The sequence below is a fragment of the Gastrolobium bilobum genome, unplaced genomic scaffold, assembly GCF_033153095.1.
Source record: "Gastrolobium bilobum isolate Gb01-03AN ecotype WA unplaced genomic scaffold, APGP_CSIRO_Gbil_v1 utg69057, whole genome shotgun sequence".
NCBI classification, from domain to species: Eukaryota; Viridiplantae; Streptophyta; class Magnoliopsida; order Fabales; family Fabaceae; genus Gastrolobium; species Gastrolobium bilobum.
The window spans coordinates 108,065-129,595 of NW_026895406.1; the positions used below are offsets into that span (position 1 = coordinate 108,065).

At 34.2% G+C, this 21,531-nt stretch overlaps 5 protein-coding genes and 1 non-coding gene across 10 annotated transcripts; 3 read left to right on the forward strand and 3 right to left on the reverse strand.

Moving 5' to 3' along the window:
- Nucleotides 1-3,451: 3,451 nt before the first annotated feature.
- LOC133309805 (U1 small nuclear ribonucleoprotein C-like) lies at nucleotides 3,452-5,659 on the forward strand. 2 transcript variants are annotated; one of them, XM_061510637.1, is made up of 6 exons: nucleotides 3,452-3,552; nucleotides 3,655-3,721; nucleotides 3,801-3,843; nucleotides 4,168-4,209; nucleotides 4,291-4,540; nucleotides 4,984-5,658. In XM_061510637.1, exons 2-6 carry the CDS (start codon nucleotides 3,714-3,716, stop codon nucleotides 5,241-5,243), a joined length of 603 nt encoding a protein of 200 aa, XP_061366621.1. In that variant the 5' UTR covers nucleotides 3,452-3,552; nucleotides 3,655-3,713; the 3' UTR covers nucleotides 5,244-5,658. The 2 variants fall into 2 exon arrangements, with proteins under 2 accessions (XP_061366621.1, XP_061366627.1); XM_061510643.1 differs by having other exon boundaries at nucleotides 3,468-3,483; nucleotides 4,984-5,659.
- Nucleotides 5,660-9,568: 3,909 nt separating this feature from the next.
- On the reverse strand, nucleotides 9,569-12,077 carry LOC133309766 (zerumbone synthase). 4 transcript variants are annotated; one of them, XM_061510590.1, is made up of 3 exons: nucleotides 11,946-12,077; nucleotides 11,531-11,581; nucleotides 9,569-10,721 (listed from the first exon to the last, which is right to left on the reverse strand). In XM_061510590.1, exons 1-3 carry the CDS (start codon nucleotides 11,963-11,965, stop codon nucleotides 9,917-9,919), a joined length of 876 nt encoding a protein of 291 aa, XP_061366574.1. In that variant the 5' UTR covers nucleotides 11,966-12,077; the 3' UTR covers nucleotides 9,569-9,916. The 4 variants fall into 4 exon arrangements, with proteins under 4 accessions (XP_061366574.1, XP_061366560.1, XP_061366584.1 ...); XM_061510576.1 differs by having other exon boundaries at nucleotides 11,507-11,581; XM_061510600.1 differs by having other exon boundaries at nucleotides 11,531-11,578; nucleotides 11,946-12,071.
- A 2,114-nt stretch (nucleotides 12,078-14,191) lies between these two features.
- On the reverse strand, nucleotides 14,192-14,263 carry TRNAP-AGG (transfer RNA proline (anticodon AGG)). Its single transcript has one exon. It is a non-coding gene; the product is annotated as a tRNA-Pro (tRNA).
- A 288-nt stretch (nucleotides 14,264-14,551) lies between these two features.
- On the forward strand, nucleotides 14,552-16,663 carry LOC133309719 (uncharacterized). Its single transcript, XM_061510519.1, has 4 exons — nucleotides 14,552-14,612; nucleotides 15,385-15,747; nucleotides 15,932-16,566; nucleotides 16,646-16,663. The coding sequence occupies exons 1-4, from the start codon at nucleotides 14,552-14,554 to the stop codon at nucleotides 16,661-16,663; spliced, it is 1,077 nt and encodes a 358-aa protein (XP_061366503.1).
- Nucleotides 16,664-16,690: 27 nt separating this feature from the next.
- LOC133309725 (uncharacterized) lies at nucleotides 16,691-18,772 on the forward strand. Its single transcript, XM_061510523.1, has 5 exons — nucleotides 16,691-17,392; nucleotides 17,468-17,826; nucleotides 17,911-18,180; nucleotides 18,493-18,604; nucleotides 18,693-18,772. Exons 1-5 carry the CDS (start codon nucleotides 16,813-16,815, stop codon nucleotides 18,770-18,772), a joined length of 1,401 nt encoding a protein of 466 aa, XP_061366507.1. The 5' UTR covers nucleotides 16,691-16,812.
- A 1,358-nt stretch (nucleotides 18,773-20,130) lies between these two features.
- LOC133309834 (uncharacterized) lies at nucleotides 20,131-21,034 on the reverse strand. Its single transcript, XM_061510681.1, has 2 exons — nucleotides 20,725-21,034; nucleotides 20,131-20,616 (listed from the first exon to the last, which is right to left on the reverse strand). Exons 1-2 carry the CDS (start codon nucleotides 20,992-20,994, stop codon nucleotides 20,344-20,346), a joined length of 543 nt encoding a protein of 180 aa, XP_061366665.1. The 5' UTR covers nucleotides 20,995-21,034; the 3' UTR covers nucleotides 20,131-20,343.
- Between the last annotated feature and the right edge of the window lie 497 nt (nucleotides 21,035-21,531).

Sequence of the window (21,531 nt, forward strand, 5' to 3'; positions counted from 1 at the left end):
TAACGTTCTAGTTTAACTGAAGATATCATCCAAACTTTAATATATGACAGAGATTGGCTACATAATAGGTATGACTTGAAAAAATAAAAGGTATAAATTTAATCAATTGAAATTATTTTATAATTTCATGATTCTGCTTGGAAATTTAAAATTAACAGGCTAACGAGCTAAGCCAAGCCATTTGTTTTTTTATAAACGGGTCAAACCATGCTAACAGTTAGACTCTTACTAGGCTCAAGCCAATTGAAATTTTTTGGCATAGGCTTGGGTTTTTCGGGGCAAAGCTTGACTCAGCCCAACCCACTTTCTCCCCTAGAGTTAAGGATGTGCACTAGGTGTTTCATGAGATGGTTGTGAAAGACTCAATGGCTCTTAATACTATTGTTTTTGGGTACGCTCAACACGACTTTACAAATGAGGCATTGAATTTTTCATTTAGTTTAGTGCAATATAATCTTAAGAACATTAATGTGAACTTAAATGTGGTAATTTGGAACACTTCGAGATATGGGTTTTCACGTAAGGATGAATAAACATTGGTGGTCTCTGAGATCTTCATGTTGATGATTGCAGATGATGGTGTTGAGCATTAAATGTTATCGTTGACTTTTGTTATATTTGATATTGTGCAGAATTTCTATAATGGAAAAAAATTGATATGTTTAAGCAAATGTTGCGTCATGAAGATAAAATACATTTGAGGGCGAACATTTTTCTAGTGGAGGAGAATGTTACACTTAGAATTGTGTTTGTGTATGTACATTATTTTGGAAATTAGGTGTATCTTTATTTTATTTTATTTTTTCCATAATTTAGTTGTGTTTAATGTTGATTGATTTGTAACCAGCTATAATTATTTTTATATTCTTTCCGTATTTTTTGGATTTTAAATTTTAGATTGATTTGTCTATAAAAGGGTATGTAAGACCTTTATTACAAGAGTTTAATATTTTATTATTTTGATTATTATATTTAAGAACCATATGATTTTTCTTTTACTGATTTTCAACTTTTGTTTAGCCATTTATTCTATGTGTTTCCGGCATCACATATCTTATATTATTTTTGGCTTTGTTTATTTTAATGATTTGAACTTAGATTCACCAATAACTGTCTTGACTTAAAGTTTCAAAGCTTTCTTGTAGCAAAGAGTATTTTGAGCAAAATACTTGGAAAAACATATGCCTAGGCTTAACTGTATACTAACATGAAATAATCCCTAGGGGTGCGGGGCTGGTAAGCGTCATAAGACACTGCAAAATAATTAAATTGAACCAAATCTCATTTTTCTCAACCAAATTTGAGAATCAAATTGATCTCATAATTAATTCAAAAATTAAGCTGAACCAAAAGAATTGTTTCAAAAAATCAGTTCAAAACGAATTTTTATACCTGAATTAGTTTATAATGGGTTAGGAATCGGTTTTGAAACATAAACCGATTCCAAAAAAAAAAAGATAATTTAGTTATGAACTGAACCGATTTAAACTCATTCAATTCAGTTCAGGTTTAAAGAGTGAATTACGCAAAAAGATTTCTATTTAAATTTTTAGGCAAAGTAACTTGGGATATGTAGCAAAAACCTTTATGCTCTATGCGATAAAGAGAATTAATTTCATCCAAATCACTTGATACCATGAACAACCAAAATAAATAAATTAGAATAAATTTATTTCCAACATATATTTATTACCTTCCACGTATGGTTATTATGACTCGGCTAAATTGTGATACTGAAAAAGAGCTTTATTTATAATGGTAGACTACGAAATATGGAATTGTCACATTTAAGAGAACTTCACCTAAAAAATAAGGGCACTATTTTTGTCATTTTAAATGAGATAAAGATTATTTTCTACAGAGAAAATAATTGAGGAAAGAGAAAAAACAATGAGGTGAGAGAAAAAGTTTGCAATGGGATCCACGTCTGAATGTGTGTATAAGAATATTTTGATCTATCATGTAAAAGAAGAGACATCATCCCAAAAAATAAAGAGATGAGATATTGAATTTGAAGTTTAATAGTCGGAGTAAAAAGTGAAAATTAGATTGATAGATAAATTAGCGTAGCATATAAGGATGAGAAATAAATAAGGTCAAGGGGCATATTGGATTGAGATTTTAAAGTATTTTAACGGATTATTTTTTGATAAAAAAATTCACTGATATTTAATTAGGATTTTAAAGTATTGAAAAAAAGTCACGTAGTATTCAATTAGGATTTTAAAAGATTATTTCAGAGTCCTTTCAAATCTGATGATATTCAATCAGAATTTTAAACAAAGAAAAAATAATTGTGGTATTCAAAAATCTGAAGATTTTAATGAATTTTTTATTGGTGTGAATTTTCGTGAGACTTTTTTAGTGAGAAATATAGATAGGATGCCTCTATCACAATCTCACCCTAACACCTAAGATTTCTTGAGATTTTTCTATTTCAGTGTCTTTTTCTTCATTTGGTGGGTCGACCCACTCGAAACCGAGTTTCGACATGGGAGCTTCGTCAAAGCTCAAAAACAGCAGATATTTTGAGATTTTTTTCACAAAACAACCCAGAAACAACAACCCGACAATATTTTAATCTAATTCATCTCAAAAACAATATATTTTTTTTATAGTTTTTGAAAGTTTAAAAAATGATTTTCAAACTATTGGTTGCAATTTTTCGTTTCACAAAAATGTGTGTTTTTTGTATTAAAAATAACATAAAACATTGAAAAAACTACAATTAGAACAAAAATTCACAAATCAATTTTCGTTTTACAACAATGAAACAAGATCAATTTAAAGAAAGGTTAAAATTTTTATAATATGAACCTTATGCTTCATAACAATACATTCATGAACGGAAGTTTTTCGCTATAAGAAACGATTTTAAACAATTTTTGTGTCAATAGATTACTAAAAACTTATTTTTCAAAAGTCCCAAAGCAATTTAAGGCTTTTGTGTATTGTTTGAAAATAATTTGAGAAATTTTCTAAATTTTTATATAATAAAACCCAGAAATTCGAATTCAAAATTTTCTTGGAATATTCAATGAAAACATGCATATGATATATGGTTAGAAAACTCTCATCACATAGAATAAAACCCCAAAAATTTACAAGATCAATTGCAAAAAATTCGAAACGAAATTTTGTCATGAATTTTACTAATTAAGAAAACTATATTAGGTTTTATTTTTTTATTGACTCTTATAATTTTGAATATTTGTAAAGATTCATATGGTTTTTTAAAATTTTATAAATTAATATTATCTTTTCAAATTTTATAAATTTTATTAAAAATTTTTAAAATTCAATTTTATAAAATCTTGATTGTAAAATTTTTAATTTTTTGTTTTTAAAGTCCCTCCAATTTTAAATAATTTTTTAAAATTTATAAAAAAATTTATCTCAAAAAATATTTTAAAATCTTAATTCACTGCACCCCAAAATACAAAGAAGGTTCAGCAGCTTGGCTAAGGCACTAGAGAGTCAAGTGTGAGTTCTTCAATTGGAACTTTTGTTTATGATCGTAGAAATTCAATTTTACGACAGCAGAACATTAAGGTTTTATTTAATTTCACTTTATAGATTTAGGGTTTTTACTTTCTACTTGCAAGCACGAGGCCGTACCAAGTTCTGATATTATTCTCTATGATGAATCGCTAGGGTTTTTCACTTTGTTGAGATCGCTCGAACGAAAAGGAGCCATTCAAATTCAAACAGCGATGCCGAGGTACGCTCGGTTTTTAGTTTTCGGAATTTCTGTTTAATCGAATCCATGTGACTCGTTAATCCCTTGCTCTAATTTGCAGGTACTATTGTGACTACTGCGACACCTATTTGACCCACGATTCTGTAACTTCCTCACTTCACTTCTCATTTCATCTATCATGGCAATAGCATCTGATTTTTGCTGCTTGTAATTGCGATATTATTATTATTAGCTAATATTTTTGTTGGTATGGTTTTTACTTTTTAGCTTAACTTTCCAATGCTGCTGTTTGATGTGTTTAGGGTTAAAGTTTATTTTAAAAATGTGATACATAGGATTAGCAAAAATAAATAAATGAAAATCGGTGGAACAAAAATCTGGGTTAAGTTTAAGTTTTATTTCCATGAAAGGTTACAACTGCACATCTTTATGTTGATAACACTAATTGTTTTGTTTGTATGTTGCAGCCATCTGTAAGAAAGCAGCATAATGCAGGTTACAAACACAAGGTACTGTGAAATTGTCTTGCTTCTTAAAATAAGTGCTACATATCATATTCATGATGTTTATATCGCTGTTTCTTACTTAAGGGAAATGTGAGGTCCTACTACCAGCAATTTGAAGAACAACAAACCCAAAGTTTAATTGATCAAAGGATTAAAGAACATCTTGGGCAAACTGCAGTGTTTCAGCAGGTTGGTGTGGCTTACAATCACATGGTGGGTCAGAGGCCTTCCTTTCCTGTCTTGCCACCGCCAAGATTGCCTATTCCTGGAAATGCACAAGTTCTTGGAAATCAACAACTAATCCCGGGGTTCCGACCTCTTTTGCCTAGACCAGGTTCTGTTGCACCCTTGAATTTCTTTATTTAAGCATTTGTCTGCTGCATTTTACATGCAGACATCCGTGGCTCTTTTATTCTGCTTACGTTGACTATGATCATGCACCTGCTGATGTCTCCCTACAAATTATTTCTTTGGCTTTCATAACTGTAATCCCTATCTTGTGCATTTCATTTTTTAACTGTTCTACACTTCTACTTGATAGTTGATTGTCTGGCTTTTCTCACTTAAAAAATTCTATTATTTTCTTAAATAAAAAGATGTAAGAAAATTCATGCCTGCTTTTATCTGTTTACTTTGTTAAAAATTTTTGTGGAAGTGGCAACCTTCTATTCTTGTGCCCAAAGCTCTGGAAAACTGGGTGACCGTGGGCAAGTATTATCAATAGCTGCTTTATTGTAGCCATATGTAGTGTAACTAGTTTTCAATTGGAGTTCGCAGGATATCTTTCTGGACCACCAATGCCACAAATGGTACCTCCACCTGGTGCTCCCTCGTTTCCTGGTCAAGCAAATACCTTACCCAGACCCCCTACATTAGCCCCCCCATCAATGGTTCCTGGAAGCACTGCAACACCAGTTTCCAATGGTACTCCTTCCATGGTTTCATCAGCAGTGTATCAAGCCAATCCATCAGCATCATTAACTGGAGGTTATGATAGTTACAATGCCAACACTCAAGCACCTGAGGGCAATCACTGACCTGGTCAACCTAGTATGCTCTGTTGTATGGAATTATCTAATGCAATACTTGCTTACAAAAAGTTTCATCGCATTATTCTTTGCTATTTTATATTGGCAACTGAGAGAAAATATAGTATTTGCAGGGATTCTAACATTAGTTTGATTCCATATACTCTCTGAATATTTCTATTTCTATCTGTCATGGTTGTCATTTGACTAGAACTATTCATGGCAGTTGACGATCAAATGAGGACTCTCACCTACCATCTTATATTTCGACCCATCATATTTTGATATTTTTAGTATGTAGGGTGTCAAGCAACATGAATTTTGGGAAAAACTGTATGAGTTACTATTCTCGATGAAAGAATTCATATTGAGTTGCTAGTTGCTTAGAATTTTTCGACATAGCTTTGTTGTGCAATTATGTATATCTAAGCTTTTATCATATTGATAAACTTCTAGTTGCCACTGCAAGTTTGGGTTAGAGGTTATATCAAGAGTCATTGACTCTGAATATGTGATATAATAACTTTGTTAAAAATTGCTACCTAGAATTACTTAGATTTGTTTTCCCAAAGTTTATTGGATGTTATTGTGCTTTTGTTCCTTCACAAATTCCTTTTTTAACAAAATAAGTTTAAAATATTGTTGGCAAGGGTTCTGCTGCCTGCAATTCTCTTTGGTGGAGAATTATAACTACCATTGTATGCCCAAGGCTTGTAGTATGCCATGATGTTTGAAGGTGATATATTTCCTCTCTATAATTTTCTTTTTGGTATTGAAAAAATTGATATTTTAAAAATTAGTATTGTATTATACAATTTCGAATAATGCATTTTCATTATCAGTTTGTCAGCATTCTTTTAATTCCTGGTATTGTTATTATTAGAAAATCAGCTTCTCCACAGGCTGTTTGTTCTTTTACCTATCTTTTCCCAGTTTCAGTTTTAGCCTTTCCAACCTCTGATCTGGCATTTTTTTATAATTTAGTTGTAATGTGCATATTCGGTTTTGAAACTTTATGGTGAGCTAAGTAAAAGGGGTTCCTAATTCTTTGTAATATGTTTTAGTTCTACATGATGTGATTAAGTAAAGTGCTTCAATTTGGAAAATACATGGGAGACCTGAACTGAAGAGTAAAATAAAATGAAATAAAATAAAAAAATCAAAATACTTCAATTTAAATTTTGATATTAGTATTCCAAACTCGAAAATTCATAAATGGGTTTAATGTTTCATATGGGAAGATTATTTGATAAATATATTTACTATTATTTTAATTGAAAAAACATCATAATTTTAACCTACTAAAATATAAGAAGCCCTTATATGCATTATAGAAAGAAGACTACTTTATAAGCGAGCCCTTGTTTTTTTAACAAATAGCGTGGTTTGTAGCTGGTTGGCCAAGTGAGAGAATCTGGCAACCTGACAATCTATGGTCACGGGGTACGTTGGAAACGAATCAAAAAGAACTAGTTTTTGTATCATCAGTTTAATTCTTTTAACAAATTATTTATGGGAAAGTGTGTATCATTTTAAAGGATATAAAGTTGTGTCATTTTAAGAGAGAGAGAGAAAGAGATAGATAAAGGAGGAGAGAGAGTTGACAAAAAAAATAAAAAGTGTGGGTTCCTTGTGAGAGTAAAAGAATATAAGTTGTGTCATTTAAAAAGATAAATATTTTTTTCATTATTTATTAATCTAATTGGAATGAACTAGCTTTTATATTACTAGTTTAATTCTTTTAACAAATTATTTATTAATCTAATACGAATAAAACACGTATGAAGAATATGTGTTTAAGTCGTGAATCATTTCTACGTGCAAAAATCAGTGCAATGCAAGAGGCACATCCTTACAATATACAATTAAGTCACATGCACTACATGTGGCAAACACATTTTGGCTTTTGCACAAGTCACGTATGGATATTATACACTAAATTTAATTAAGTAGGTATGTGAAAAATGGGCTCTGATAAACCTTTTTGCTTGAAGTTGTCATCGAGACATGGCTCCTTTTCAAGAAGATCATGAAATCCATAAAGACATTATCGGGTCACTAATGCTCAACCTTCAATTCTGTTAATCTATTCAATAACTTGCACTCAACAAATGAACCAAAATGTTCTATAACACTGAATTTTGAAGGAAAAAGGCAAGAAATTCACACCTTGAATGGTACTTTCTTACCAATGAATGCAGTCTGCTAAACAAATCAGTGAAAACAATGTTTACGAGTGGTAACTCAATAAGACATTTAATTATGAAATGAATTTTTTTTTTTCAGCATATTCTACCAAGCTAGGTTAGTCCCAAAGAAGAAGGTGGGGGTTGAATTGTACAAACAGATCCACATGCAGAAGGCCCTTGTGGAGCTCTTTTACCAACAAATTGGGGTTAGAAGATATACCCCCGAGTCATAGATTGGAAGATCATCTGACTATCCCATAATCGCTGCCTACAAGAAGATTCATTCATAGTTGTTTAGAGTGCGAGGAGATTCAACACCAAATAAGGGTATTCCATGCACTTATGCTACAAGAGGTATACCTTTTGTGTTGATGAACTATATTGATTCTTTAACATCCCAAACCACAATCATCCTACATGTTTCAGCCGATCCGATTATTCCTTCAATGATAAACCTTCTTAAAACATGGGAACCAAAAAGTGTTTTAAGCAACAGGAACCGAAGTTTTTGCATAGGTTTTCATGTGGCAATAATCATAATGACCTGAAGTTGTACAATGCTTGTTCTTTACTTTCAATCCTTAGAGAGATTCCAGGTTGATTTTAAGTTATCTTTGTGTAAGCATCTTCTAAAGTGTGCTTTCCTTTGTCAAGTAGTCCATACTCCATTGGTGCTGCAAATCCTATCATGAAGAGGTCTACTCATGGAAAATTAATTGGTTACGATACCGATTGTGAGGCTTTTATCACATGAACTGAAGATGCAATAAGATCTACTTTGAGCATCAATGCTTCTGTCATCTTTTACTAGAGTCTAAAGGTAAACATGGAGGATCTTTTCAAAGTTGCCATCTTTTACTAGAGTTTACTAGAGTCCAAAGGCAAACCTGGAGAATCTTATTCTTGTATCATTGAGAAGAAAATGAAGGACCTGAAATGACTGCGGTCTAGGACAGATTGTCATTTGTTCATCCTGTTAGTGGAGAATCTTTTTTGGTTCAATCCAATTTACACGTGGATGTGGTTCATGACCACTAGTTCGATGAAATTGTTCAAACCAGAGCCACAGGAAACGATAACAGAAGAAAGTAGCTTATTGACAATTGTTTGGATTGAACAGGGAGACAAGTTGCAAACGGAAAAGCATCACAAGACTTCTCCAATTGCAAGGAAAGTTTTTGTGTTGTAGCCTTTGATGCAAAAAGCATGATATATAATATATAATATTCAGAAGCCAAAAAGGCTTTTATCTTATTTTCTTTACGTTTCAATAGAAAGAGGAAAGGGTCTTGCTCATGCGATCTCAGGGGAAAATCTACCATATGAATGCCTGGAAAGATTCTCTCCAAAAAGCAGGATGATCCTTGCAAATAGGAATGGAACCTTATAATGAAAGTCTCATTACAATGGTTCTCTCTCTCTCTCTCTTACCTTCAAGAAAAGTATAGAACAATAAAATACATATTCCTTATGCTATCATGCTTATTTAGGGTGCCTTCAGAGCATATGAGATGGCTTTCGATGCTATTTACACACCTAGAAATAGAAGGCTCTTGCAGGAGGTTTCCTCAGCTGGATCTATAGTGGTGAGTGAGTTGAAATGTTTGTTTATCAGACAGGCATATGTTCAATTCTATCTTTTTACTGAGTATTACTAATCATCTATTGCTTCCAAATTTTATCATCAATTTAATTCTCATTAATTTTCATAACAATGAATATATTCTTTTTGTTTCAGAAGATTTCAAGTGCCAGATTGTTCTGTAACAGTTTTGGTTTTTTTCAGACCCCATTTTCAGTTTACAAGATGATATGTTACCATATGTTTTTCTAACATTCTGAGTTACCGAAACAATAAACCTAGAAACATGGCCACTTATGTCACTAGAATAACAATCCAGCAGAGTGACATGTGCAGGTTTTCTAGGTCGTTATATTGTTAATAAATATGTGGCGCATTTAATGTTGACAGAAATGAAAATCAGTTAATAAATAAGCAGCTAGCTTACTTCGGCCTTGGCAGTTGGCATTCTTGATGTTCCTCTTTTTGAAGAACATTGCACAGGATTTGATCACTGTCAGTAACTTTCACAATTCTCCAATTATGACAAGAATGATCTTTGTTCTTGTTCTGTAATGAAAATATATCATAGTTTCATTACACAACTCTTTCATATATTTACTTTTAAGAAGTTATTTTATCTAAAATCAGACTGAAGAATTCTTTGCTGAGAGCTTGAGACTTTCTTGTTTTGCCTACAGAATGAACTTAAATGCCATGCCTTTTTCTTAATCATTGCGTGGGTATCCCAACCTTTTGGGTGTGAAACTAATCCTATTTGGGGTTGCCCTTAAATTCCATGCTTGAATATATTTAGAAGAGTACGGATAAAAGTGAAATAACTCACTCTTACTAAACAAGTACTTAAATTTTTAAATTGGAAGGTGTTTTTCATCATTGTTACTTTTTTCTAAAATATATTGGACAAACTTCTACTGTCCTTGATCTGGTGCAGGAAACTCCAAATTCTTAAAAGATGTGAAACCTCCATCCACAACCAAATTATGTCCACTAACATACTTGGCATCATCAGATGCAAGATAAAGTGCAGCATTAGCAATATCATTGGGTTCACAATTTGCTCCCTTCAGAACACCAACATTATGAACTATGTCTACAAGTCGCTGAGCATCAAGATGTGGATATATCTGACTCATTTCACTCATGACAAAAGTAGTGGGAATGGCAAAAGGTGATATGCAATTGACTCGGATTCCATACCTGCACAGCTCTGAAGCTAAAGATTTAACAATGCCTATAACAGCACACTTGGATATTGAGTAAGTGTGTTGGGCCATTCCTCCCATCACTCCAGTGACACTGGCTGTGCAGATAATGGATCCAGCTCCACGTGGCATCATTACACGTGATGCATGCTTGATGCCTGCCACAACCCCACGAACATTTATCTCCATGACTTTGTCAAACAATGCCAAATCCAGGTCAACAATGCTTGGAGGAGTTTTGCAGGCTATCCCTGCATTATTGTACATGATATCAAGTTGTTTGAATTCAGAGATGGCAAAATCAACAGCACTAGATATGTCTGATTCTTTGGTGACATCACACTTTATAAAAGTAGCATTAGGTCCTAGTTCTTTTGCAGTCTCTTGGCCAAGTTGTTGTTGGATATCAGCAATAATAACCTTGGCCCCATTATTGATGAATTTTGTTGCTGCAGCCTTTCCTATTCCACTAGCTGCTCCAGTGATCAGAGCTACCTTTTCTTGTATCTTCCTGGACCATCCCATCAGATGTTAATTAAAGGCATAAACTAGATTCTTTTGATAACATTTCCAATATGCTGAGCATCATTTGATGATGTATCTAATAATTGGTGGAAATAGAAATTCAGAACTAAAAGGGTTATGTAGTCTTCAATGTGCCATTAAAGTCTTGTATGTCAGTATGTGACTAATCATTTGTTCATCTCTATAGTCCTCTCCTTGCAGATAAACAACAATGTACTGCATCTAAGGTAGTATATCAAATGCAGGGAAAAAGACCTGAAGAAATAGTAAAGCAGCTAATCCGCTCCATATTATCAAAGGAAGTATACAAACTAAAATGCAAGAGAAAAGAGCTCAATTAGTAGTCAAAGCGGCTAGCTTGACTTTGTGCAATTAAATTGAGTATTAAGACTACTATGCATTTATCAAATTAATCCATTTTGTATCGGTCAAAAACCTTCAAATTGAAATTCCTACTTACTACACAAGAGATGTTTAAACTAAAATTTACAAGTATGTGATTAGTAACAGTGTAAATGGAAGGACTGCAGGGACTATAAATCAGAAACTTTTTAAGCATTCATAGTGGATTCATGCCTAGTTGCATCATGAATATTCATTCATTCCCCTCCCCCCCACCCCCTTGCTTCTTTTGCAAAATTTTCCCGTTACCAACCATAATTGTTCTTATTTGTCTGACCAGAATAAATAACGGTTTGCCATGCTATGGATAAATAGAAAAAGGAAATATAAACCAAAGACAACAGAAACTGAAGAACAACTTTGCCAAACCTTCCAGTCTGAGTAGATAACAACCTGTGGAAGCTCTCAGCAAACAAAGCCCTTGAATAGAAAACGTTTTCACTGCTTTTCACAATCAACAGCAACATAGTAAGCTGTATTACTATTCATAACTCGGAAATAATCAAAGAACCGAAAAGAAAATCCACATGCAGGATCAAAAGGAAAAGAATCAGTCAATTGACTCATTTCATTGACCTAGTTGTTAACACTTTGCACAATCATTCCACAGTTCCACCCAACAAAAGTGAACAAGTAAAGAAAATCTATAGCCATTTCCTTAATCCAAAATATTTCAATAAACAGAAAGCTGATTCAAGAGATAGAATAGCAGATTAAGTTGAAAATATAAAGCAGAACATCCTATAAGTTTTTTTAATCATCAAACAGAAAAGATAGATAAAAAGATGAAATGAAGTGTGAAACCAACCTCAAACCAATTCTAAACATGATTTTCTGCCAAAAATATGGCTCAGATGAAGACACACACAGAGGATGGTGTTGTAGTCCGAGCTTTAGCTTTGCTTCCTTGTTAGACTAAACAAGAGGTAGAGAGATAATGTAATTTGTGGAGCTTAGGGTAGTAAGTACAAGTACTATATAATATGCTGTTGGGTAATTTGGTCAATGTGGCTAAAGAATATATATGTAATAATATGCATGCCCCATGATTGACGTTCATAGAATAATTTTGTTTTTGAACCTCATCAGTCAAAATGCATTGCATTCGACATTGTGAGAATTTAACAATGGATAAAGGAATCAGTTCCCTAGACTGATCTTTGAATCAAAACATCTTATTAATACTGTTATGACCTAAGCACATGCACTGATATAAACACAAGACACTATACATTAACATATACAAAAAGAGGGGGTATATTCTTACTAAAAAAAAAAAGCCATTATTTTGTATACTTCAAGGGATAGTTATTTTCCAAACATGTTTTAACTGGTAAAGCCATTGTTTTGAGAGGGAAGAGATCATCAAAGATCAAACAATAAAACCCCAACAAAGTATGATGTGTTTGTGTTTAAAATTGTTCTGCCATTGTGCTATTTGGTAAAATTTCTTTAAAAGTTATATCATTGAGCTATGACATTCTCTTTATGGTGGTTATCTAGATACTAAAAATCAATAAATAAATGAATTAGTGTTTATTATTTTAAAGGACATACAATTGTGATATTTTAGTCAAAACTATTGTGTTTTATAGCGAGGAAAACAAAAACCATGGTGGAAAAAAATGAAAAAAATGTTAATTTAAATATTAAATAAAAAATAATAATTTTAACTAAAATAACGATCCTTTAAAATAATAAATACGTTTCCCAGTAAATAAAACACTTGTCAAAATAAAACATGGATGAAATTAACACAATTCCCAAATCAACTAAAATATAACGTAACAAATCTTAAACGTACTTTTCACCTACAAAAGTAAATCTTAACAAGTCAATTAAGCTATTTGAAGTGTATCGGGGCATAGGATTAGGAGAAGTCATACATGAACATGACTGATGACTCTCATGAAGAGGAGTCAAAATGGACTGCACTATCAAAGTGGGTTCAGCTCGACAAACAAGCTCAAATTACTAGCAAAAATGTGTGGGTTTGATCAATAAAATCAAACCTAGAATATCTTAACGGGATTTACTTCTAGCTGATTTGGTTTGACCTACACTCAACCTCAAGCCCCGAAGAAGACAAAATTAACCACTGAACTTTATTCTTTATTTTTGAAGTTTGCTTATGAATCATAATAAAAAAAAGTAATTTCGAAAGGGAAAGTATATCATGTCCCGTTTCGAAATATGCTTAAGAAATTATAACCGTTAGATTGACTGAAATTAATGATAATTAAGTTGATTGTAAATGTGGTAAACTTTTTTGGTAGTAAGTATATCCTGCGCCATTTCAAAATATACTTAAGAAAATACCATGTGTTAAGTAATTTAAGCCACGTCAACTTAGGGGTGGCAATTTCGGTTGACCCGACCCGCCCCGCCCCGCCACCAACCCGCCAAAAACGGGGCTGGGCGGATTGACCAGCCAAAAAATATGAGTTGTAAAAATGAACCCACCCCGTATTATGGTGGGTTGGCGGGTCAACCCACCAACCCGCCAATTAATTAAAATTTAAAAATAAATTATATTTTATGAATTTTTTAATATTATTTTATTTTATTTCACACTTCTCTATATTTTTTTTAGTCTCAATCTTAAATGTATACTAATATTTGTCAAACATTCTTTAGGAATTTATAAATAGATAACATTTGTCATAAATAAAATTGTTATTCTTTATTTTTTCTAGAAAATACTAAGATAAAAAAAAATTGAATATCACAAAAATTTAAGTACTAATGAAATACTACTAAATTGTAAAAAAATAAAAAAAAAATTTAAAACCCGGCGGGTCAACCCGCCCCGCAGCGGGTTGAACCCGTTTTGACCCGCTTCTAGGCGGAACGGGTTGAGGTGGGTTGAAAATCTCAACCCAACCCACCCCGTTTTGGCAGGTTGACCCGCCGGGCTCAACCCATATTGCCACCGCACGTCAACTTGCAGATGTCTCCATCCACACACTCTTAATTGCGGTTATAGTTCAATTTACAAATTTAATTTTCATAATCAATTGTTATTCAAATAAATCGATTAAAATTAAAAATATAGGGGCATTCCGAGAATTGAACTCGGGACCTCTCGCACCCTAAGCGAGAATCATACCACTAGACCAAATGCCCGCCTCTGAAAGATTCGTCTAAACTTATTTCCCAAGTTTTAAGAAAGGAAGTTGTTTCCCTCCAAAGCATTGAACCGAAAATTTTCATTCATCTCTTTCTACTTAGATTTTGATTTCCGCTCCAATTTCATAAATTGATTGCCGAGTTTTCCGAACTTCTTCTTCTCTTCTCTCTTAGCTATCTCATCATTCATTAGAATCATTACATTAGGTTTTTGCTTCAATTTCACTGTAACCAAATACTAAGATTGAAAAAAAAAAAAAAAATAGTATCGGAGTTTTCATTCCTATGACTGAGGCCTACACCTTTTCTTCTTCGCCTCACTCTCAACCTTCACCGCCACCTGCTGGTAATTTTCGATTTTTCGTTGCTTCGTTTTTTTTATTTATTATTTTTTAATTATTCGTTTGTTGTTAACTTATTTATCTTTTACTGCGATGGTTTGATCGTTCCTTTCACAAGTGGTTTGTTCTTTAATCGTATTGGAATTTCTGTGCGCTTTGATGTTATTCAGAAACTGCATTTCGTTTGTTCTTTTTGTCGTTTGGGTCGAGAATTTTTATTTCAAGTTATTATACCTGATTGTGGTGGAAATAGAGCACGCCAACCCCCACTCAATAAGTTAATGAAAAACTAAAATAGAGTTTAACGTTTTGTGTACTTTGATCAACAGACTCTACTCCCTACGATTATGCAACAGATTGAGTTGAAAGTTGTGTTTCTCTAGGGATACGTATGTATGTAAGAACTGAGAAGTAATTGCGAAAGTTATTGATTCTGGTTCTGCTTTTGGAATATTATGTATTTATAAAATTTGGTGAAGGCTGGTGAGGATCGTACTCCTGACCTGTTTTATATATAATTTCTCTAATACACTCTCTCACGCAAGGATTCTTTGAGCTTAAAGTGTGCTTAAAGTGTTGATATTGTATTGGAATGTGGTGGCAGTGAGGATCAAATTCGTGACCCTGTGATACGGATCTGATACCATGATAAACAACCATCTCACCAAAAAGCTTAAATTGTTAGGTGAATGCCACTTTAATGGTTTTATATATAATTTCTCTAATGTATGGTAGTACTAGCTTAGCCTGTTGAGAATGTTGTTTGGCTACAATTAGGAGATGAAGTCAAAGATGCAAATGAAGATGAGCAGTCTCGGGAAACTGAGATCTTTGAGGACACTTTAGTGCTCAATAGTCCCTTCACTGAAACTGAGGTGGAGAATCTCAATCCGAACACTGAGCTTGTAGAGGATTGGGAACCTGTAGAGAACATGACAACGGGTCCAATATGTGAGTATGAACAAGAAGTAGTGCTTGATAGTGAGGACGAAGAAATGAATAATAGAGATGCAGTAACTGTTGTCAAAGGATTTCTTGAGGATGAAACTAGTCCATCAATGCTATTACAGAAGAGACGGCTCAAACTACCTCGTCAGCAAGCAAACTCAAATGCCACCACTTTTGGGAAATCTGCTACTGGTATGTGTTTGTTATCTACGTTTTTAACATTGAGTGCCTCGTTTCAGCCTTTCTAATAATTCTTGCATATTTTTTGTACTGCATCTCTGTAAGTTATTCTTGTTTGACTTACCATATCAATAAGTGATTGTTTCTAGCGCACTTCATGAATGATTAACTTTTCAATAATATAATATGCTTGAAGGGGACAAAGGAACTTCAATTGATGCTGAGAGCTTTAATGACGACAACCATTTATATCTTCCTGGAAGATTAAATCACATCCACTCACCAGAGCCCGGGGATTCAACCCAAGCTGCACTTCGCTTTGTGGATCAGTACTTGAACAATGCGGAATTCTTTCAAGAAATTCCGTATAGAAAGACTCCTAGGGAGAATTCACCTCATGTATTTAGTGCAAAAGGACCACTAAGTCTGGCTAAGAAAATCAAAGCTCGAACTCAAAATGAAGAAAAAGAACCTTTCAAATGGCTCGACAGTGATCAAAATGACAAAGAAGCTGGTATCTATTGTAAAAAGAATGAAGCATCTTCAAATTTTGGAAGCTACAGGCAGACATATATGAGAAAAAGACAGAAAAAAGGTGGCCATCTTCAGAACCAAGGAAACTGTAGTACAGGTAATAGATGTGATGAGAATTCAGTCCAAGGACCAGGAATGGTAACTGAAAACAATAACCCTCTCAAGGAGTTGGATGTTCAGTCTAATGCTACAAGAGAGAATGTTAATGTTTATTCCAGTGTGGCAGATACGTTAGACATGTCTGATATTGGTTTAGATACTCAAATAGCTGCTGAAGCTATGGATGCCTTAGCCTATGTGCCCCCTCCTGCCTGTCATTTCAATTATGCTCACCAACCAGAGAATGCACTTGATGGCTCTTTAAGCAATTTGACAGAGAATGAAGCTCATCTGAAAAATTCTTCATATAGACAGGATCCTGGTTTACATTCTATCACAGTAAAATCAAATAAGAGAAATGTCTGTTCCGGTAGATATAGTAAAGTAACTTCTAGTTTGTCTTGCAAGCACACTGGGAGTCAGCCTAATCCCGTCTCAGGGAAAATGAAAAAAATGAAGAAAAGCAAGTCAACTGTTGTGGGAGAGTCTGAAAATAATACTAATTTGCCAATATGCAGTGAACAAGTATCACTTGAAGCTGTTTGCTCACTACGAGAGTATATAAGTTTTCAACCTGCTGCCAAAGAACCCAAAAATTGGAATAATGACAGCAGATGGACAAGGATCAAAGATCAACCAAGCCATCATACAGAGAACAATAATGTCAAGGAGGAGGGTATTATTAGATACAAGAGGAAGGGTAATGGTATAGTGGCTGATCCATTGAAGTTGAGTGTTAGGACAAAACGTCTTAAATTGCCTACCAATTTATATGGGGTGGCTAGGAAGAGCAGGTTGAATCATCAGGTTCAAGTTACTCCACAGCTATCTGCAAGCAGCAGTTTTTCATGTATTGATTCTTTGGTTTATCCGAAAAGACCAAGAGGAAAAAGAAAGCAGGCTAATGTGCGAATTAGTTTTGATGCACCTACAGTTTTGTGTGTTGAAAAAGAAACCAATGTCTACTCCGCTAGAAATCTAGAAGGTCGAGATGATGTGGATAAATCATGTTTTCCTCACTCCCGTCCACTTTGTAATGCTTCATTTATTGACAATGGCAGATGCTTCGTACAGGGGAACCCTGTTCAACCAGCTTTAGCTGGTGATGCCATGGAATTTGAAAACCTTCATGATAAGCATCCCTTATTGCTGGCACATGTTGAAATATCATCAAACAAGAGCGTTGCACAATCAAGTTTAGAAACCCCAGCTACTGTTGCCTCAAGTGAAGGCATAAAGATTTCAAACGCTAACCACACATACTACAAGCGTCACAAAAAGCCCCATGACAAAAACCAGCCGAAGTCTTCGCTTTTGAAGGAGATTATCAGATTAGGAACTCCTGAGTCCACGTCAGATACGATATGGAAAGATCTGAGACATCGAAGAGATATGGCATGTGTCCGAGTTCTGTTTAGCCAGCATTTGGATGACAGTGTCATCAATCAGCAAAAAAAGGTAAACTGTTGATTTTATGTTTATGATAGCAGATGTTAAATGTTGCCATTACCGACTAGTGATTTTGTTATTTCCTCCTTGCAGATCATGGTACGTCTCAATATATCTATTGCATCAAGCTCAATGGAGGCCTCACATTTCGTAGCAGACAGATTTACACGGACAAAGAATATGTTGGAAACAATGGCTCTTGGTAAATTAGTGGTGACACCCTTATGGCTTGAGAGCTGTGCACAAGCCAACTGTTTTATTGATGAGAAACATTACATTCTGAGGGATGAGAAAAAGGAAAAGGGAATAGGCTTTAGCATGCCTGTTTCTCTTGCTCGAGCAAGACAGAAGCCACTACTGAAGGTATTCGTATAAGCTTCCGTTAGTTATGCTCAGATTCTTATGCACTCATCATTTTTGCCTCAAAATCCGGTTCCTTGCCTCTACAGGGTAAAAGAGTCTACATGACGCCACACATTAAACCTAATAAGGAAGTGGTCACAAGCTTGGTCACAGTTGTTCATGGCCAGGTATGCATATTCACCTAAGCGTACCACTCCACAACTGCAGCTGAAATGTGGTTGCAATATTTGGCGTTTTTAGACTATATAATATGTTGCTTTCCCAACCTTCGGCCCACATTTTCATAGTTCATAGATTGTCTTTACTCTTCAGGTAGTGGATGATAGTCAGATCTATGCAGACAAGAATGATAATATCTTAGATGATCTATTGATTCTTTCTTGTGAAGACGACTATGCAATATGCCACCATTTCCTTGAGAGAGGTGTTGAACCCTTCCATCTTCCCCATAAATAATGCAGTTATGATTAATCTTATATTCATTTGTCTTATGGAACTACTTAAATTTGCAGGAACTGCTGTTTACAGTTCAGAGCTTGTTCTGAATGGAATTGTAATCCAGAAATTGGAACTTGAGAGGTACGATACTTAATTCTTTTCTGTTTTTTCACCTAGTTTGATACATTAGCCCAGCTATATAAATGCCACCTTTGATCTCAACCATGTATGGCTGTCTCCCGCTACCGTGAATTTGTTGTCTTGAAGTAACAAAACTAAGGATAGCTTAAACATTTAGTAAAGCACATTTAGCCGATAAATTGTTATGTGAACCTATAGTTTTCTGTACTGTCCCTCTTGAAGTTACGTCTAAACTAGGTATTCATGGGAAAAAGGCTATCCTAAAGTGATTTTGTCTCTTAAATGAATAAGTTGTGTTTGCTTTTAAATTTTAGTAAGGTTAAGAACTTAAGATCACATGCACTTAAAATTAAATGAAGGGTAGATATACTCTTACTTGATCACTTTAGAGGAGCTATATTCATAGGAACATGTAACCTAAACTAATGCCATGCCATCAAGGAGGGTATTTTTCAGACAACTTCATTCAAATTCACGAGTGTAGGAACCCATGCACACATTTGCATGTAGCGAGGTTATTCAGCCCTGAGGAAAAAGGAAAAAAGCATTTTTTTTACCCAATAAAGTGATCAGTAACGCATCTTCTAAAATTTAACATTATTTTGAACTTTGGCAGACATCAACTCTTCATGAATCAAGTTACAAGGAATAAACCAAGTACGTCTAATCGGTTTGGGAAGGTTTACAGAAGGCGTAGGACTTAATCTGGACCATACCTGATTTCTGAGACAGTATTATTCTGGTCTGCGGGAGAGCTCATAAAACCGACGGGCACTCGTGTCCGATGTTGACATTCTAGTGCTACTTGTGCAGCTACTTACAAATGCAACTTAGCATTACTATTATTGTTATTTTTGTTTTGGCATATTCTACTTAAAGAGAATCAAAACGATGAAGGATAGCTACAGAGTTGGGAGTGATTTTTATTTTTATTTTTTTTACAAGGTAATGATTTTAATGATGTATAAGTTGACCTGCGTTGATAGTGTACAGATTCTGACAAATTTGTTCATGAGGTTCCAACTATTTTTTTTTTGTGTTGCATGAGATAATTTATCTCGTGCAAAATGAGAAAAAACAATATCCCCTTTGTCCATACACATAAAATGTATGTATTTTCTTTTCCTGAATCAGCAAATTGGAGTCAGCTACATTTTGTAAGCTGCAAAATAGATGAACTCTTGGAGTTCTTCTTGATTTGTTAACCCTTCTGATACAAAATCTAAAATATATTATTAATTTAAACTTTTTGACAACTATTTACTAGTCTAAAGTGAGTGAAATGCATATACGGAGTATGTTTGTTTAAGTTGCGCATTACTCTCACACACTGCTTTATGTGGTTCATTTCACTTTTCTGCTAGCACAAAAATGGAAACAGATAAAACACCACAATACTCAAAGGCCACAACATTTCAATCACAAGATGGGATATAGAAACTCCAAAAGACCTAAGCTACTTGATTTCATGAGGATCAGATTTTAAAAAAATTAAGAAAGAAGCAAGATTATACTAAACAACAGGGGAAGTAAAATTCAATCCCAGCAGCAGTGAAATAACCAAACCATGTGGAGCAATCAAATTCAAATTGACTGGGAGAACTGTTCTATTCGTTGGGCAATGAGGTTAACAGCAGCATTTGCTGATGAGAATGCCCCATGAAAACTTTCTTTGTAAGAAATTGACTCCAGTTCATGTGCCATCTTCAACAAAATCTCACCCAAGTCTGTTTGCTTCTGTAGCAAAGAATTGTAATATGAGTTGGCAGCAACTCTGCTTATCTCCACATTGGTGTCTTCTGGACAGTATTCATCGTCCAACCATTTATGTAAAGTAACCCTAAGCCACTCCGATTCCTAATTAGTGAAAAAACAAACACATGTTGGAACATCTCAACCACTTATATTTCTAAAATTGCCTAAAAAGAATACCAATTTGAGACTTAAAAGGAACAAAAGGAGTACCTGCAAGGCAATGGTTGGGACTAACCAAGGGTCAGGAGCCCGAAGGTCTTCAACTTGGTCATTGGATTCTGGGGATGGATGAGAATGGGACCAAGCAAGTGTGTGCAAGTGGGTTCGAGTATGAAGAAGAATTGTTGAAGCAGCAGCATGTTGGTGAGTCAGACTTAAGGTAACGGAGGAGGGTGGGAATTTGATGACACAAGTGACATGGGGATTCAAAATCATGGGCTGACCCAGATTCAATTTCAAGGTTGTCGATATGGACATCATAGTCTCTGTCTCGTACTCACAGGGAACAACAAATGCTAACATCTACCATTCGTTTAGATATTTATAACTTTTTAGATAAGGCCTGAACCACCAGAAGTAGGTGGCAGTGCAATTATTCTAGAAGACTATTTCTCTTTTTAAGTTTAGAAAGAATTTGAGTAACCATTAAATACATAAAAATTTAAAATCTTCTACTATGATAGTGTGAAAATTGAAAGAAACATGCATTTGGTATTTCGGCATTGAAATCATCATATGACCAAACAAAATTTGCATTAATAAAAACATTTAACCTGATCAGAGAGCAATAGGAATGATACTTACACACCCATTCATGATGATATAATGGCCATGTATGTACTATTAATATTAATAAAAACATTCGTTTTTTGACCCTATAATTTTTTCTATGATTGTTGTATATCAATAATGCCATAATTCACACAAGTTTATGAATTATGATATTGCAGATCTCCGAGGTTGTCTGAAAACGAAAGAAATATAGAACATCATGGAACTAGAAACAACACAGAACTG

Bases quoted from the DNA above. Each gene is read 5' to 3' on its own strand.
- LOC133309719 (XM_061510519.1), top strand. From the start codon at position 14,552: ATGACTGAGGCCTACACCTTTTCTTCTTCGCCTCACTCTCAACCTTCA. The intron at 14,613-15,384 runs GTAATTTTCGAT...GGCTACAATTAG, and splicing joins ACCTTCACCGCCACCTGCTG to GAGATGAAGTCAAAGATGCA. The intron at 15,748-15,931 runs GTATGTGTTTGT...ATATGCTTGAAG, and splicing joins TTTTGGGAAATCTGCTACTG to GGGACAAAGGAACTTCAATT.
- LOC133309834 (XM_061510681.1), bottom strand. From the start codon at position 20,994: ATGATGTCCATATCGACAACCTTGAAATTGAATCTGGGTCAGCCCATG. The intron at 20,617-20,724 runs GTACTCCTTTTG...TTCACTAATTAG, and splicing joins TCCCAACCATTGCCTTGCAG to GAATCGGAGTGGCTTAGGGT.
- LOC133309805 (XM_061510637.1), top strand. The intron at 3,844-4,167 runs GTAACTTCCTCA...TGTATGTTGCAG, and splicing joins CCTATTTGACCCACGATTCT to CCATCTGTAAGAAAGCAGCA. The intron at 4,210-4,290 runs GTACTGTGAAAT...TTCTTACTTAAG, and splicing joins ATGCAGGTTACAAACACAAG to GGAAATGTGAGGTCCTACTA.
- LOC133309766 (XM_061510576.1), bottom strand. From the start codon at position 11,965: ATGTTTAGAATTGGTTTGAG. The intron at 11,582-11,945 runs GTTGGTTTCACA...GATTGTGAAAAG, and splicing joins ATGTTTAGAATTGGTTTGAG to CAGTGAAAACGTTTTCTATT. The intron at 10,722-11,506 runs GTTTGGCAAAGT...GGGATGGTCCAG, and splicing joins TTATCTACTCAGACTGGAAG to GAAGATACAAGAAAAGGTAG.
- LOC133309725 (XM_061510523.1), top strand. From the start codon at position 16,813: ATGAAAAAAATGAAGAAAAGCAAGTCAACTGTTGTGGGAGAGTCTGAA. The intron at 17,393-17,467 runs GTCCACTTTGTA...AACCAGCTTTAG, and splicing joins ATCATGTTTTCCTCACTCCC to CTGGTGATGCCATGGAATTT. The intron at 17,827-17,910 runs GTAAACTGTTGA...TCCTCCTTGCAG, and splicing joins TCATCAATCAGCAAAAAAAG to ATCATGGTACGTCTCAATAT.